Genomic DNA, 18,554 nt, shown 5'->3' on the forward strand with positions numbered 1-18,554 from the left:
ACGCATCCGATATCGGGCGATAACCGTGCGTTGATAGGCAGATCTTATTTTCGATCTCAACTGATCGGACGGTGATCGGTCTCTATTTGTGACTGAGGTATTAACCTGTGTCACTCATCGGACGGCGGATTCCTGGAGATCGGACACATCGGCCGGCGAAAGTATTATTTGTGACTAAGGCATAACCCACTCAGTAAATTAATATACATTGACCAATATCCAACGCGCTTCAATAAAGTTGATAGTGACGCAACAGAAATATATAACATTTTAACGCGATCATTAGTATACCATAGAATATTGAATGTCAATACAAAACATTAAAAATGCATGTTTTGTGAATTAAAGTATTACGTACACACTGCATTTAAAGTAATATAACATTTCTTGCAGTTTTTTTAATGTATTAAAACGCATTTTAAGTAATCATAAAATCATATATTCACAATAGAGAGACAGTTTGAAATGGTAAAGCGATCAATCCTAATAACAACATTATTCATAGTTTATTAAACGCAAGAGTATTGATTTAACTTCACCACATAAACGTTTATATTTAATTTGTGTACACAAATGATCGCATGGTCAACATCTTACAAGTAACCTAACTCATTGCCGGTGATATCTTATACAACTGAAGTTTCTTGTTGCCTAGAGCGTCGTTAGACACAGCAAGCCTAGTGCCATCCTTAGACACACATAAGCTGTACGGGTTATTCATATCAACTGGGTATGTACCGAGTATTATACCGTGGATGGTCAGGTGCACGATGGAGTTGTTATACATACTGCACGCCAGCACCGTGTCACCAGGTCCTACACAGGCACCACAAGGTTCCTGTATGTTCTCATTAGTGACTGCTCTAGATATGTCATTCACGGTGTCGTTCATGTACACAGTGTGAGCGTACCTGTCAGTCAGTACTAACGTGTTCTTAGACTGGACATACGTGCACGCACTCTCATCTACTTTGTAAGTCTTCTTTGGAAACGTCAGGATGTGATCAAAGTCTGTCTCAACCCCGTCCACTGATATCATTCTAACTGGACGGGGATCATTGTACGTACTAACAACCATGTTAGATGGAGACATGCAGCATATAGAGAAGAACCAGGATGATGTTTTGATCTCCCTTGTCAATGTGATGGTATTGTCTGTACTCACAGACAGGAGACATACTACTTTACCATCGACCGTTACACACAGTGTATCACGAGACACACATACTACGCCGTATGGGTAAGTCTTGAACTTGTACGGTGTTCCAAGTCTCTGTAGTCGCTCATTCAGTATGATACATCTTAAGTTATAGTTATCCACGGCTACCAGTCTCCCGTCAGGCAGGAAGTCCAGGCCAGTGAGCAAAGGCGCCTTCTCATCATCTCCAGTCTTTGGTAGATCCACGGATACGAGCAGCTTCAGAGTGACTGGCCTTGGATGGGATGATAAGCTGGTAAGACTGGTTTCCACTGAAATATAATAATAATAAAAAAACTAATAATAATATATTATTATTGTATTTTTATTATTGTTAATATTATTATTATTATTATTATTATAATTATTATTATTATTATTATTATTATTACTATTATTATTATTATTATTATTATTATTATTAATATCATTATTATTATTATTAATTTATTATTATTATTATTATTATTATTATTATTATAAATAATAAGAACCATAAAACTAATTTACTTTTGAAACTCTAATATTTAAATGACATTTAATACTTTTAAATGCAAAAAAAAGCATTTATTAGGGATTCGAACGGGTGATATTTGGGAGGAAAGTCATGCTGGGAAATGCTGGGATTCGTTGGTATTGTGAACGCTCTGTTACTAATACACCAAATTACAAACAGCGTTACAAACGCATGATTCATTTCCCAATTATCAATAATCCAAATGACACTTTTCTTCTTGGAATATAATGAATTATTTATTTATAGTCCGTTTGAAAAGCGTTTACATGCAATCCGTACCCCTGGTCACTAAGACGCTTTACATCCGGTATTTGAAGAGCCTACAAGATTTAAGGTGAGCCAGATACATCTGCGTTTAGAATAGATCTACCACGCTTTGTTTTACAGTCACGATTTATGTACGCTTAGGATCCACATCAGCATGCACGTTTGATTTAAAGTGGTACAATGTTATCTATTTAAGGAGTAATTTTTAATACATGGACTTTTCAAGAACCGTATACAGTTACTTTTGAAATTCATGTGTAAGTTAAACAATTTAACTTCCTGTGTTAATGTCTATGAATTATACAGTAACAGGAGATCGCGTTATTGTTAATACAGTATTGGCTCGATCGTGGCCCTAACGTTTATATCTGGTTCCTACTCGTAAGATCACGAACATCACGATAGTTCACTCGTAGCTGATCGTGTTCCGTCTCTCAAATTCGGAGCTGGATTTGACGATTTGCTGCGAGTTAATACGTCGTGATGTGATGTTTTTTAGCCCGGATGCAATGCGGTAACAATTTGTCGTATTGCAGATACACACCAATGCGTATATCACGAAATAATGTAATCCGTAACGAGTAGGCTCGTTGTGTTTGCCACAAATATAATGGATACTGATCATTAACTTAAGAACCATTCGCTAAACAAACCACGTAACTGATCGCGGTCGTTTTATCGAACATTTTAGGCTTTTACACATTGAGAGGCGTTTTCAAACGACGCGATACCTTGCCTAGTGATCTGGTGTGCGACCAGTTCAGATACGATTACACGTGTTCGAATCTGATTATCTAAAACGATCCTACGACAGAATGTCGATATGACACGAGGATCTATATATATGTACGTTCACGGATCAGCAAGATAAGAATCTAGCATGCAAACTCATGTCCGCGGTAGATTATTATAATTTTAGTTCCTCAACCTAGTAAGTGTTAACGTATGTATGTAAAAATAAATAATAACACGAGTTTTACGTTGATCCTATTTCAAAACTTTTCTTAATTATTTACAATCCGAAAACAGTTTCTTTTGATAATATCTTTTGAGATTTTCTTAATATGGGATATTAAATATCACATGATAGGATTAAAGGTAATTTACGAAATTTGGTGATGCTGCACGAAGTGCATTACAGTGCTTTACATGGGCTATGCCAAATAAACATCAATCGATAAACTTTTAAAACAAGAATAATGTTACCCCTATATAATAACAAATTGGTGTGAAACGCATCTTAAAAGCTGTTGATGTCTTGATGTAACTCGTGAAAGAGTTGAGTTAACAGATCCGCAAAAAGATTTTTTTCTGTACTGCAAAGCTATAAATTTACAATACGTAAACTATAGTTACTATTTACTAAATTAACATAAGTAAAATAAACCAACGCAGCTTAAACAAATCAAAGCGCTAAAAGCACTGTAGATATCCGATGTCTTTGCGTAACAGTTGGCAAAACTCACTCATCAAAATGAAATGCTTATAAAATAGCGAGTGCGAATTAAACAAAAGTTCAAGAAGCATGGCACCCTACACACGCTCTTATTGATTTTACTTAGTTAAAATAACAGAAAAATGACAGTAGATCTAATCCAATGATTCTCAGAAAGATTATAAAACTTAATGCTTGTTAAATAAAATAACCAATCAATATAAAATCAAATTTATGCAATCACCTAAAAAGGATTATATATCGAAAACAAATCGCATTCCAATTACGCTATGAATGCAAAACTGTAGGTGTATATAAAATAACGCAGAGTTTTATTTCATAACTGTTAATATTTCATGTAAGTGTTATCATTTATTAACAAAAGGACTTTATACTATACTGGTTTAAATTATATATATAGAAATATATATATATATATATATATATATATATATATATATATATATATATGTAATTTTGTTAATACATAATAACGCTTACATGAAATATAAACAGTTATATAATAACAATATGTGAAGTAACCAAATATGTAAATTCAGTATCTCTCCGTACTTCGAACAGGTATCCGTTCCGTTAGCCACCGCTTTAATATTTATTAACAATATTTTCATTTCTTTTCAAAAATTCAATACCGTATTGTAAAAAAGTTCCAGTTAAAAATTTAGTTACGTCTTTGCATGGTGAGCGGTGTATTGAAATCATTAAAGTAGTATTGTAAACGATTAATACTTATGTGACTATATATTTAGAGGTTAATACCTCGTTGCTTGAGGGCCAGAAGTGATAATCGGCCCGCAGAATGAATTATCATTCCGAAGGCCGTAGGTGTAATTTCTGTGACGAAACACAGTTTTAGCGATGTGCTATTTCGTCCTTTTTTTGTTATTCCATCCGTTATTTTATATTGATTTTAAATCACATTTTTGTAAACGATTGTATCGAATGCTAACCACTTTCACCAAAAAAAACGATTTACAAAATCGAATGACTTGTCGGAGCGATTACACAAAATTGATTCCTAATAATGCATGACAAACACACAATCCGCAATAAGTTTTGAATTCGTTCGATGCTAAAAAATATTTAACTGCTAAATATAAATCCTCAACGACGAAATTGTTGTCACTAAAATATAGAGAGTCTAGCTTAAACTGTGTTTCGTCACAGAAATTACGTCACATGAGAAACTTTATAAATTGCGTGATCAATTGAATGAAAATCAAAGTACGGGAAGCTGGTTCTGTAATAAATAGTACAGTTAACGGGGATTAAGTATTAGAGACGTAAATACCAACTTTGCTTGAGTGCCAAAAGCCCTCAAGCAACGAGGTATTAACCTCTAAATAAGCACTGTGCATACGAAACCTCTTTTACAGTAAGTGTTACAGTAATGCATATTTTATGGAAACCAAAATCATTCAACATTCAACGTTCGCTACATTTAAAACGATCGAGTTCTACACTTGTTGATTTAAGCGATTCCAAAAATATGATATTCATATTACTAGCGGTTGTCATAATTATCCGTTTGTATGATCAAAGGCGAAGCCATAGACACATTAAATACGATGCAGTTAAGTTTTCCGAGGCCATGTACAGCTACCTTCCCCCTACCCCCACCAGTAGAATTTTATTCTAGACAATATATGAGTTCAACGGCTACCTTTTGAATTTCTGCTACGATGCGATATCATTATGGTTAGTTAAGTTTACAGTATTCTAAATATGTTTGGTTTTCAATTCTGCTCTCTCTAAAAGAAGAGCATCATTTATTTGAAGACATAATTCTCTGTATGGTCACTTGCGATGACTTATTTTTTTAATATTTATGTGTGCATATTGTAGGAAAACTACTGCTATATACTACAAGTTCACTGTTTTACTTTTGGGTTGGAGACTAATTTTACTAAACGATGCCTTACCCATACTGCAAAAATGTCCGCGGTTCCATGTTGACGGAAAGTGGCTCTGTTTACATGTTCATGGATTGCGCACAAGCTATTTATGCGTTAGTGGCGCATAGAGTTTCTGGCGTTGAATTCTGACTTCACGTAGGACATTAAGGCTACACGATCAATCAATATGCCTTTGATTTTAAGTCGGAAAGCAATTTAGCCCTTGTTCGGTCACATTATGGCGGGGGGGGGATCTATTCGAAATACAACAATTGCTGATCAAAATTTCTGATTTCATGTCACTATTATTATCATCGCTTAAGCATTCAGACAGACATCACCATTTAAACTGAATATGTCGTTTGAATAATTATCTCCAAAGTCCACGCATTTAGTTGTTATTATATCTCGTAAGCGATTGAGAATTTCTAAAGGCAATTTGGAAATAAACGCAGTTGTATTGTTTGTGAACTATCGATTTGTATTTCCACAATTTACAAATTTCAACAGATTAAAAGTAGAACAGGTATTTTATATGGATAAGCGAAACCAATAATAGTCGGTCTATAAAAGATCATAATGGTTACATGCGGTAACTAGATATTCAAACGGAGCCTCCAAATGCAGTTGGATAGGAAAGAAGAAAAAGCAATATTCAACTTATTGATCAGAACGATACGGATTAGACGAACTTTTATGATCGGTTTGAACGGTTCATGATATATTTATTGTGTGAACACAAAAACACAACATATTTACACCTCTCATAGAACTGTCAAAGTCTGTTACCTATGGGCTTGTTTTAAATTTCTGGTATTTAATTGAAAACATACTCAGGATAAAATATGATGAAGAAAAAAGTTTATCATAGCGACACTCAAATCTATGAAAAAAATTCAACATACATTTCTTAACGGTGATACTGTGGAGATGTATTACAATTTTCATTCCTCTATGTAGAATTGTACATGATATGTATTTTTTTTTTGAAAACATAAAATGCTCTGGCTTTAACCTTTTGTGATACGGCTATTTTAAATTAATTGCATGCCGTCCTGTTTTTCAGACAACAGCTAAATACTATAGAATTAGTTGGTTACTATTATTTGGCAATATTTTATTTTCAGCCATATTTGTGCAAACTAATAAACATTTTTTTATGAAAAAGTCAATTATATTTTGACAATACTCATAATAGACTTTTAAGAAACGAACACATTATTGAGTTAAACTATTTGGACGTATTCGAACTTCGAATAAAGGAACAGTTTATTTAAATATTCGGTCTGTTTTTTAATTTTCGAATACTCGTTCCCGTCAATAATTAGAAGACAATAATTATGAACGATGTCGATATATTGTATTTTGTTAAAAAACAAACTCTGTTCATCTGATAAAGATTGTGCTTAGAAAACGTGTGTTGTTCTAATTAATCTATGCTTAATATTTTCTGTATAAATCTCAGATATCCGTACAGAGAGTTGGATTTTGTTAAGTACGTAATACCGTTAGTGCCATCGTGGTTACACATTAAAATCCAGAGGGCGACAATGCGATAGTACGATGGCGACAATGCGATAGTACGATGGCGACAATGCGATAGTACGATGGCGACAATGCGACAGTACGATGACGACAATGCGATAAAACGATGACGACAGTACGACAGCGCGATGGTACGATCGCGATCATGCGATGGTCATATGGTTCTGTCGCCATTGTATTATCGTATTGTCGCCATCGTATGTTTTCCTAGATGGAGCCACTTTTAAAAATACTTTACAGTTCGGCATACCTTACATCAATAACCATTCTATAACTTAATAAGAATTTGATGTCATAATAACTGTAACCTCTTTCAAAGTACATCTTTATAAATTCGTCTATTTTGTTTCTGCAATAAGAACAGTTTGTGTACCGGAAGGCGATAGTCGACAATGCGATAGTACGGTTGTGACAATGCGACAATACGATTGTGCGATAATACGATGACGACAGTTCGACAATACGATGGCGACAGTGCGATAGTACGTTGGCGACAATGCGACAGTACGAAGTTGACAATCAGACAGTGCCATAATACGATGGCGACAGTGCGATAGTACGATGGCGACGATTCGATAATACGATGACGACAGTACGATGACTATCGCATTTTCGCCATCGTACTATTTCGTTGTCGTATTATCGCCATCGTACTATCGCATTGCCGCCATCGTACTATCGCATTGTCGCCATCGTACTATCGCACTATCGCATTGATGCCCTCTGGATTTTAATGTGTAACCACGATAGCACTAACAGTATCCCGTAGTCAAGCGTAACGCGCTGTTAACATGGCTAGGGCAGATAATTACTGAGAGTATTTCTGCTATTTTGCATGACCTATTTAAAGCTTTTGAATGACTACCTATGCTGTGTTAATTAAATATTTCTTTCAGTCATTATCCTTGGCAATAAATGCACAGTTTTGAGACTTCAAATTGTCACATAATGGCATAAAAATCCACTGACAACCTTAAATGAACACGTATATTATAAGGATTTGCATATGATACTACGCTCTCAATGAATTAATCATTTAATGAAAGTACGATATCTGCTTATTACGCTACTTTCTTCCCGATTTTTACTTAAAATTTGAGTATGCACTGATTTTTTTTATATTTTGAAATTGTTTTAAACATATCATGTGTTAATAAAATTTTTAACCAAAATAAACCATGCATACGTTTGCCGAATTATTTAGCAAAGCAAAACTAGGTTTTTTTTCCGCTTGTAAGAAACGCCGCAATTCCACAATTCCTTCACAGTGTTACCACGAGATTATGAAGCATCATACCGCATTTTGTGCATATATGTTTTACTTTGCGACATAACGCATACATTTTGCTATGTGTTCTCTGAGTGTTTTGCTAGCTCTAGACATAAGAATTGTTAAAAATAAAATGTTCCAAACATTTGTATAACAACAAAATAATTAACTGAACCAAAATCTTATCTCTTCAAACGGAACTTCTTTCTTCGCGCGAATGCGGGTTAAGTTTGAAACTGTTGTATGTCACAAAATGTAAACAAGATACACCTGTTTGCACTCAACCCTTAGTTTTTGTGAGATTTGGTGAATAGTAGTAAAACCATGCTTTGGCCACAATTTTATAGTATTTAAATTACTGCTCTTAAACAAACAACTATAAATCGGAAGTTGCATGTACACTCAATTTTGCTGATAACAATATAACAAGTTGGGTAATCTTAAACGATGCTTTACTCGGGTGTACAACTAAGCGAAATGTTAATGTTTAAACACTAAAAAGGCGGGATTAGGTTTAACAGGTTATCATTTACTTGAGTGATTTATTGTGTGAATATGTAAATTATGATCATGATGATTCTATTACAACATCATTCCGTTACACTTACCATATAGACGTAGGTTGTTCACAGAAATATGTCACTGAAGCATGCGGTAAAATGTACATTTCGACTGCTAAAAAAACGCACATTTCATTAGCACTCGTGTCATCAAAACTAAATTTGGTCCAACTTGGTAGAAAGATAATTATGTTTAGTGGTAAACGTAGTTTTTACGTTAATTTCATTATAAGTTTAGCCGTTCAAATGCAAACAAACTGCTTTACTATTAGATTCAATGCAGCAGTAAATTGCATAACACTATACATTTTTTTTCAGTAGTGTGTGACCGACATCGAGCGAAAGCTATTTTTCTTGTACTTGAAGCAAGGTAAACTGCACTTAAAACAGATAGATACACAGGGTCATTGGACTTCATGAAGTTCCAAATTAAAATTTTCACGAAGAACTGCCTTTATGTCTTAAAATATTTTCGCCTGTCTTCATTTGCAAACTGAATATTGAGAATTGAAAGATTCTGCTTTAATATAACGACTTTAAGCCTTAATTGTATTAAAGTTTATAAAAAAAACACATTTCTCAATAAAACGTTTATACTATACTGACACACGATATTCGCCATAGTTTTTTGAATATATAACCTATATGGATAAAAACAAAACATTGTGTTAGGTATATGACTAAACAATTGACATTAAAATGTATGTGATGGCTTAATATTGATTATATATATAAATATATATATTATAAATGTAAGATTGAGCTTTTGACGTTTATTATTAGACGTATAAGTAGCTGTCAATATACAACACATCGGTATGTCTGCACTCATTATACTATGTGTGCATTGGGAATATTCTTAGAACAAGTTAATGCGTCCCACATCATTCAAATAAATTAAATTTTACAGAATGTCAGTCTCTTATTTCATGGATTTTTCTCTCATTAAAATTAACCGACGAAAGTGTTGATTGTTCGAATATATGTATCTACATGTTTATCTTAAACTATAATTACACTTAAGGATGTAGCATTGTTAATGGTTAGCATCGTCAATCGTCTACATACAGTAAATATAAATTCGTTTTATATTCGAATTTAAGACTTGAAAAGTAATGGAAAGAATCGTTATTGCTATAACGATCATGCATATATTTGAAATACCTTTCTGGATTTGGAGTTTTATAAAATCTTTTCCCATCTCAAGTAATGATGTTAGCTCTCTTGGACAAGACAACGAAAGATCAGGCGTAACTTGTTCAGCTTGAATCATGTTATTTTTCTCTTCCATACGTTTCAAAATGATATATTTTTGCTGTGGCGTTCCGCGTTCTGCAATTGCAGAGCAAATTGTCAATATTGTATGTAGATCTTCCTTCACCTTTGTACAGACTGTTTGGCTTCTCTTGATTTCCCCAGACTTGAAAGCGGTTGCTTCAGATTGAACGTTATTCTGAGCCTCTTTAAAAAGTTTAAGGATACGGATTTGTATTGCATCTAATTCTGCATTGACTTTTGAAACGGATTTGTTCAAATCACTATCCTGACGCTTACTTTCAGCTATGATTAAGTCAGCATCGGAGTCCAATTTAATCAACGAATGCTTTAAATCATCAACGTTTGTAAGTTCTTTCTCAGGTACGCTGTCTATTTCTTCTAATTGGCCACATTTCCCATGTACGATAAGGCAGGAATTGCAACATAGCTTTGAATGTTCCTGGCAGAAAAACTTGATCTTCTTGTTGTGCTCCTGACACCTGTCCAATCCTTTCATTTCCACGATGTCAAAAAATCCGACAATGTTATGTTTTCCAGGCTTATAAACTATGTGTGGATTTTTGCAGGAATCACACAGATATTCCAAACAATCATCACAAAAAACCGTTGCTGTTTTGGATATGTTACTTTTCATACAAGGCTCACATGATTGTGTTACAGAAAATTCTCCAATAAAGTCGCCTGCATTTTCCCGGATTGAATCCCGAGCCCCCCCAGTTGCCATTTTAACTTATTTATTTTTGCCTGTTTCTATTTTCAATTTCCTAAAATATACTAAACGAACATATAAGTCGAAATAGATGAAACAAATATTCGTTTTTATAATAACTTATATTTGATATTAACGCATACAAAAATATCCAGCTTTTTAAAACCTTCCGCTTGTGTGATTAATCTAGAATGCTCTTGACGTGTGTTAACTTCCGTTCATTGTTCGCAGTCCAGCGCCTGTTTAGTCATGACTTGTAGTATAGTGTAATCAAAGTGCTGAAAGCACTACATTTGTTCGCTCTTTGAATATATTTAATATTACAGTCACTTGAAATGAAGTTCGACTTTTTAACATAGGCCAATCGAACGGCGAAGAAAAATTCAAACCCCAATGTAATTTTACTTTACTTGTCTACAGTTGTGAGATTTCGGTAAAAACATCTTAGAGGAAAATTACTATCTCAAAATACTATACAGGATTCACACAAACTCCACGTGTGATAAAAATATGAAGATTAGTTAAAAAAAGTTCAGTCATATTCAACTTTATTGCAACTGAAAGGGAGGAAATCTTAACATACAGGAAATAAGTACGCTTTGTTTAACCAGATGGCAACATAATGTTTTTTTAAGGTAAATAACAAAGAAACAAACATTGAAACTAAAACACTATACCGGTATATATTTATTTTAAGAAATTGCATAAAGGAACATGCATTAATTTACCAACGAATAGGCAAAAATTGCATATTGTAAATACCAATTAACCTCTAAAATTGAACACAATTTCTATCTCTGAAAAGAAAAATATTATATTAACACAATATTACTTTGTAACGATAATTAAAAAAACACACATTTGTATGACCGCACTGCTCGTATTTAATTTCATTCTGAACATTTATATAATAAATAAACATGTTACGAGATAACTAACAACTTGCCCAGATAATTATAAAATAAATTATGTGAACATTGGAAATACTGTACAACAATTAATTAACAATTATGGAAAAAGTAAAGCAATCTGACTTGACTTTATGCATAGGCATATTTGCGTCCCTTGCACTATTTCTGCTTACTTGACAAAGAACGCAGACAAATACTGATAGTGATAACATGAGGAATATTACCCTATACAAAACATTTTATTATTTTCATTGTCTGTTTTTAAGAAGGTTTGGAACAAGCGTCAAATAAAATAATATTCGGGAGGTTCAAAAGTACTTCAAGATGTTTCAGTAAAAGAAAATTATGCAAAGTACCACTTTTGAATCAATTATTTTAACCATATTATTCATTACGTAAAACAAATGTTCTACATCAACAATCACATAAATCATTGAAATACCTACTTTATTTACATCTGCTAAACCTGTATGGCAGCGTCTGCTGAAGAAATCGTTGATACTTTTTGAATGGTTCTTCCTGCGCGTATCTCCATATGCATTAAGGAACACTACTTGTCTACCAAACTTTATTAGCCCTCCCTTGACCGCAAATGTTGTCGATCATTGTTGAAGAGATAATAAATATGTATGAATTTTAATGAAAATAATCACAAAACATTCTTTATCGGATCACACAAGATTTTCTTCTTGTCACATAATTTTCAGAATAGTATGAGGGAACCAATATATTTTTGGAGGAAAACGACATCAATTAGTTTATAAAATATAACGCGTTGTAATTGATTAACACTCATTTACAATACTATTCTTATTCAAAACGTTTTCCTTTCACGGTACCTTTTCTTTTAAAAAAAGGTCAGCAAATATTTGTCTGATTTTATAGAAAAAATAATTTCCAATAAGATCTACTTCACCCAATTAATAGTTTTTAAATTATCGTATAATTACAAAAAAATATTGCATCATCAAGTGCACTTGCCGGTTCTGAGCTTTGTGTCAATATAAAAACAAGGCACCCCTCTCTTTTTTACTTGATGAGTTTTGCAATAAGATTCCCGTTTCACTTGGATACAGTTTACAGTCTGGCATCGCAAAACATCAACTTGATCATTTGTTGTGTCCACTAACAATATTGAATTTCGTCAGCTACACAGGTTCTAATCGACATTATAGATAGTGCCAGATAGTCGGCAATTTTGTCAAGGATTTTGAATTTGCGGGGTTTAATGACCATTGCAGATGGGACCTGGATATGCCCTTTTTTGTCAACCATTCTCACAGACATACACATTGAAAAAACAACAACGCATATCAAATATGTATGAAGTTATTAAAGAAAACGTGTTGTTGTCGTTTTTCGTCATTATTTGACAGCTTTGCGACATCGCGAAAAATGGTACGAACATACCGATTTCAAAAATCCATTTTTACTTAAAAACTAAAAGAAATACACTTTTATTGATTTGTTTCAATTTAATGTGTTAATAGCAACCATTACATTAGGTTAATATACGTTATGCATCTCACGGGACTGAAATATTTATTGAATTAATGCTTCTAAGTTCTGTCGTTTGTATGACATGCGAAGTTTGCCATCGATGCGAAAAGCTAGTTTTAATATTTATATAGTTATGACTCAAACATAATTTAAACACAATAATATCGGAAATACTCATAACAAACCATTTGCTTTTCTCTGTTGAGTTGTAGCGAATATGTGAAAATTATGTCCGATTGTCACGATACCGATTATCGAGTTAAACAAAAAATGGCACCTCCCTGTACAGGTAAAACGAGGTTAAATTGATTTAATGCGCGTTTTCGTTTAAAGATGCGGGTACCTAATTCTCATATAAGGACACAATTTTGGAGTCAACATTTTAGAGATGCTTTCTTATTTTTTTGAAGATTTAGTTTGAGATTTTGTTTAGTCCATATAAAGTAGTTTTATTTAACATGAAAGTTTTGTGCAATTTTCTCGGCGTAGGGTGGTCCTAAGCCAATTATTAAAAAATAAATTCACACTATTACAAGATGAATTCAGTTTCATTAATACTCATGATGTTTAACGCTTCCACAGTTGTGTCCGAACATCAATATACCGCGATAAGGATATGTCTGCCAGGATTTTGTCCAATAAATGCTACATAAAAAGAAGGATAAAAAGTTGTTTTTTTCAACAGCATTTTATTTTTCCAAGTGATTTTAACGTAGCACATTGTGGACAATTTTCATTATGCAAAAATATTATGTAAAGTATACTCGTCCGCAAACTCTTGCTATGCGCGGAAGCAGGTTGAGTGTTACATTATTGAATCTCTAAGAACATACTATACAGGCATCACAGTTAGCCTTCAACATTGTAAGAGTGATTTTGGTGAATAGCAGTACTTCTTCAATTCAATTTTACAAAAGTCAGTATTAACCTTAATTGTTCGCAATTGAACAACTAAAAATGAAATCGCAAATATCGTAATTAAACTTCTTCCACGTTCGGTATACAGGCTTTGTACCTTTTGATCAAACATCTTTGTTTCCTTAAGAAAGTGAACTACGTTCATCCTTCAAAGTTTGTATTATGAGAGACCACTCTCTAAGTACTTCCTATTTTACTATTTAAGGCATCATGCAAGGCCATCTAAATAAGGATTTTCCTCCCTCTTTCCGCCCTTCATTCCCTCCGCCCATGTTCGTCTCTGTCTCCGTCCCTTTCTCCGTCTCTGCCTCCTTTTCTTCCTCCTTGCCTGCCTCCGTCCCCTCCTCCGTCTCTGCCTCCTTGCCCGCCTCCGTCCCAGCCTCCGTCCCTGCCGCCGCCCATGCATCTGTCTCCTCCTCCATCCCCTCCGCCGTCCCTGCCTCCGTCCCTTCCTCCATCCCTGCCTCCGTCCCTGCCTCCGTCCCTGCCTCCGCCCCTGCCTCCGTCCCTGCCTTCGTCCCTGCCTCCGTCCCTGCCTCCGTCCCTGCCTCCGTCCCTGCCCTCCGTCCCTGCCCTCCGTCCCTGCCTCCGCCCCTGCCTCCGTCCCAGCCTCCGTCCCCGCCTCCGTCCCCGCCTCCGTTCCCGCCTCCGTCCCCGCCTCCGTCCCCGCCTCCGTCCCCGCCTCCGTCCCCGCCTCCGTCCCCGCCTCCGTCCCCGCCTCCGTCCCCGCCTCCGTCCCCGCCTCCGTCCCCGCCTCCGTCCCCGCCTCCTTCCCCGCCTCCGTCCCCGCCTCCGTCCCCGCCTCCGTCCCCGCCTCCGTCCCTGCCTCCGTTCCCGCCTCCGTCCCCGCCTCCGTCCCCGCCTCCGTCCCTGCCTCCGTCCCTGCCTCTGTCCCTGCCTCCGTCCCTTCCTCCGTCCCTGATTCCGTCCCTTCCTCCGTCCATGCCTCCGTCCCTGCCTCCCAGAAATTGCACATAAATCAGATATTCGTGCGCGTATAAAAAGTTGGCAAGAGTGAAGTGCTTACTTCTTAATTAAAAAAAGACTTTTTCTTTTTAAATTGAATGGTATGTTTATGAATGAAACAAAATTTAATATTATTGAAGATGTACAAACTACACGTTCTGCGCGTGCGATTTGCTCTTGAACAATATATGCTGGTAACAAATTTTCTGTTACCCATTTTACATGTTTTTCATACACGCTTAGTAAATCTGGTAACTATCTTGCCATTTATATTTCGAAGATCTCTCAAGTGCCACACTTGAAAACAGAAAACTATACTTGTAGTGAACGGTAAAATGTGATAGTTTTAGAAAATTTGAAAACAATTAAGTATTTTATCTCGAATTATGACCTTGACCTTTGATTAAACGGGTATGGTTTATGTGCAGGATTATCGTAAAAATAATGCTGATGATTTATGCCAAGTTATTTGAAAATCTGGTCAAGGTGGACATTCTCGAGAAAAGGTCAGAGTGTTATAAAATTATCACATAACAATAAAAAACTTTAACCTGTTTGGTAATACTTTATTGCATTTGTGTTTTTTTGAGCTCAACTAGGCACGTGCCCGTTTTGAGCTTTTGTGATAGCCTTTTGTCCGTCGTCTGTCGTGCGGAGTCAACATGTGCCTTGTTAATACACTAGAGGCCACATTTATTGTCCGATCTTCATGAAATTTAGTCGGAAGATTTGTGATAATAAAATGGTGGAAATGATCGAAATTTGTTCCGGTTGATTGAAAAACATGGCCGCAAGGGTGCAGGGCATTTTACCTAATATTGCTATAAAAGGCTTTAATAAACCTTGTTAACAATCTAGAAGCAAAATTTTATGTCAGCTCTCCATGAAACTTGGTCAGAAGATTTGTCCTAATGATATTTTTAATGAATTCGTACTGGTTTCGGTTAGTTTAAAAACATGGCCGCCAGGGGGAGGGGTATTTTTCCTTATTAGGCTTTAGTAAAACCTTGTTAACACTCTAGAGGCCACATTTATTGTTCGATCATCATGAAACTTGGTCAGAAGATTTGTCCCAACCATATCTTGGACGAGTTCAAAAATGGTTCCGGTTGGTTAAACACCGTGGGCACCAGGGGGCAGGGCATTTTTCCTTATATGGCTTTATATGGCTATTTAAAAACATTAAGAACACTCTAGTGGCCACATTTAGTTGCCAATCTTTATGAAACTTTATCAGAAGATTTGTCCTACTGGTATCTTGGATGAGTTCGAAAATGGTCCCGGTAGGTTGAAAAACATGGCCGCCAGGGGGAGGGGTATTTTTTTTCCTTATATGGCTTTATATGGCTATTTAAAAACATTAAGAACACTCTAGTGGCCACATTTAGTTCCCGATCTTTATGAAACTTTATCAGAAGATTTGTCCTACTGATATCTTGGATGAGTTCGAAAATGGTCCCGGTAGGTTGAAAAACATGGCCGCCAGGGGGAGGGGTATTTTTTCTTATATGGCTATAGCAAAACCTTGATAGCACTCTATAGGCCACATTAATTGTCCAATCATCATACAAATAATCAGAAGACTTGACCCAATCATATCTTGGACAAAGAAAATGGTTCCGGTCAATTAAAAAACATGGCCGCCAGGGGGCGGGACATTTTTCCTTATTTGGCTATAGTAACAACATTTTAACACTCTAAAACTCACAATAAGTTATAGTCCAATCTTCATGAAACTTGGTCGGAACATTTGTTCTAATGATAACTTGGATGAGTTCGAAAATAGCTCTAGTCTGTTGAAAAACATGTTCGCATGTGCATTTCTCCTTATATGGCTATAGTAAAACCTTATTAACACTCTAGCGACTACATTTATTTCCGATCTATAAAACTTGGTCAGAAGATTTGTCCCAAAGGACGATTTCAAAAATTGTTACGCTTGGTTGAAAAACATTGCCGCCAGTGGGGCGTTGCATTGTTCCTTATATGGCTTTAGCAAAACCTTGTTAATTTTAATATGACGTGCAATTGATAATAACAGGGACAAACAGGTCCTTGATGATAACAAAAAGCAGGACGTGTTATGCAAAACACATGTTACTAACTAGTAACAGACGAATAAACGGTCAAAGAAGCATAGTAGTTAAAAAAATTGCAGCAACAGTAATTACGTAGATATATAAGTGGATGTAGCGGTGATATAAAAGCAACACCTGCAAAATAAGTAGAAATTTGTTTAGATGTATTATAAGTTTAGGAGATGGTCTAACATCAACATTTCCAACATACGTAGACGTTTGAGAAGTGGTGTTGTTATGTAAAATACACGCATAATGCAGCATCAGGAGCGGAATGATTTCCAACTTAGAAACAACAACGCTGTTGTAGACCTAGCAAAATCACTTTAAGTAGTATTAATATTAATAGCGACAGCCGTAATGTTGATAGATTTGTTTTTTATCCGACTAGCGGTACTGACTGTGAACCATACTCACATATTCCGAATTTTCGACAGGCGTTTTGATGTGGTCTTAAGCTGGAGGGAATCGGAGCCTCTCCGTGTAAACTATCTTGACATGTCGGATAATTCAAGTAGCTAAATATATTGAGTTGTTATCGTTAAAACATCACTTAACAAAATCTAACATTTATTCTGCAAAGATTGGTAAAGGGCGTTTTGTCGATTGTGTTCAATTGTTTCAATTCAGATACCAAAAGATGAATGCTATGAGTATTCCCCTTAATACGGCAGATTTTAGTCGGCTGGTCTATTCATAATCTAAGATCTTCAAGTGTTGCCTAAAGCACATACTTAACAAAACAAAAGCATCGTATGACTACGTACTTGAAACTGAAACATTGTTCTCTGCGTAATTTAACCTTTGATCAGTGGTCATTTTTGTATGTCATTATCATATTGCTAAGTTTATATTATGCATATTAGTATTATATGACTCATACATACGTGTACATCATTTGTTTTAATTGTATTAACTAGCGTTATATGTTTCTAAATAACACTTTTCTAGTTCATCTTATTTAATAGATTTTAATGCAGTGTGTTTTACATGTGAAACCAAGTGCATTCATAGTGCTGTAGAATACATATTTTGAAGTCTTATACGTAAACAATGTAAAGTCGGTAAAAATGTACAATGTAAAATGTAAAAACTTATACGTTCATAAAGTCCGCTTGTCCATCCGTCCGTGCGCCTGTCCGTCGGCTTGTTAATCTGCCAGTCTCAAAGTATGTCTCTCAGTCAATCAGTCCATTTATTTTGTATTCCTACCTATTAAGCCGTCAGTCTGCCTGTTTGGTCGCTCGAATAATAGACTTCCCGCCCTTTGGAGAACGCCCGCCCGTTCGAACGATACCCGCCCGTCCGCTCGACTTCCTGTCTGTCTCCGCCAGTTGTCTATTTAGATATGTGTTTATATTCTGTATTACTATGCCAGTTATTCTTGTCGACTATTTTTGTTTCGGTCGGTTTGTCGTAGGATGAATACCTACAATTATCTTTTTAAAGTCTTGTCTTATAAACCTTACAAGTACTAAGCCACTAT

The 18,554-nt window shown here is 35.5% G+C and overlaps 2 protein-coding genes across 2 annotated transcripts; both read right to left on the bottom strand.

The window, feature by feature from the left end:
* Nucleotides 1-604: 604 nt before the first annotated feature.
* Nucleotides 605-10,882, bottom strand: LOC127839927 (uncharacterized). The gene is made up of 2 exons (XM_052368319.1): nt 9,873-10,882; nt 605-1,470 (listed from the first exon to the last, which is right to left on the bottom strand). The coding sequence occupies exons 1-2, from the start codon at nt 10,708-10,710 to the stop codon at nt 605-607; spliced, it is 1,704 nt and encodes a 567-aa protein (XP_052224279.1). The 5' UTR covers nt 10,711-10,882.
* Nucleotides 10,883-14,224: 3,342 nt separating this feature from the next.
* LOC127839928 (uncharacterized) lies at nt 14,225-14,968 on the bottom strand. Its single transcript, XM_052368320.1, has one exon. It carries the CDS (start codon nt 14,966-14,968, stop codon nt 14,225-14,227), a length of 744 nt encoding a protein of 247 aa, XP_052224280.1.
* Between the last annotated feature and the right edge of the window lie 3,586 nt (nt 14,969-18,554).

Source organism: Dreissena polymorpha, chromosome 7, assembly GCF_020536995.1.
Source record: "Dreissena polymorpha isolate Duluth1 chromosome 7, UMN_Dpol_1.0, whole genome shotgun sequence".
Taxonomy (NCBI): domain Eukaryota; kingdom Metazoa; phylum Mollusca; class Bivalvia; order Myida; family Dreissenidae; genus Dreissena; species Dreissena polymorpha.

What these genes read in the sequence shown, in the direction of transcription:
- LOC127839927 (XM_052368319.1), bottom strand. Translation starts at nt 10,710, where the DNA reads ATGGCAACTGGGGGGGCTCGGGATTCAATCCGGGAAAATGCAGGCGAC. An exon ending in AAAACTCCAAATCCAGAAAG is followed by an intron (nt 1,471 to 9,872) that starts GTATTTCAAATA and finishes ATTATATTTCAG; the next exon opens with TGGAAACCAGTCTTACCAGC.
- LOC127839928 (XM_052368320.1), bottom strand. Translation starts at nt 14,968, where the DNA reads ATGGACGGAGGAAGGGACGGAATCAGGGACGGAGGAAGGGACGGAGGC.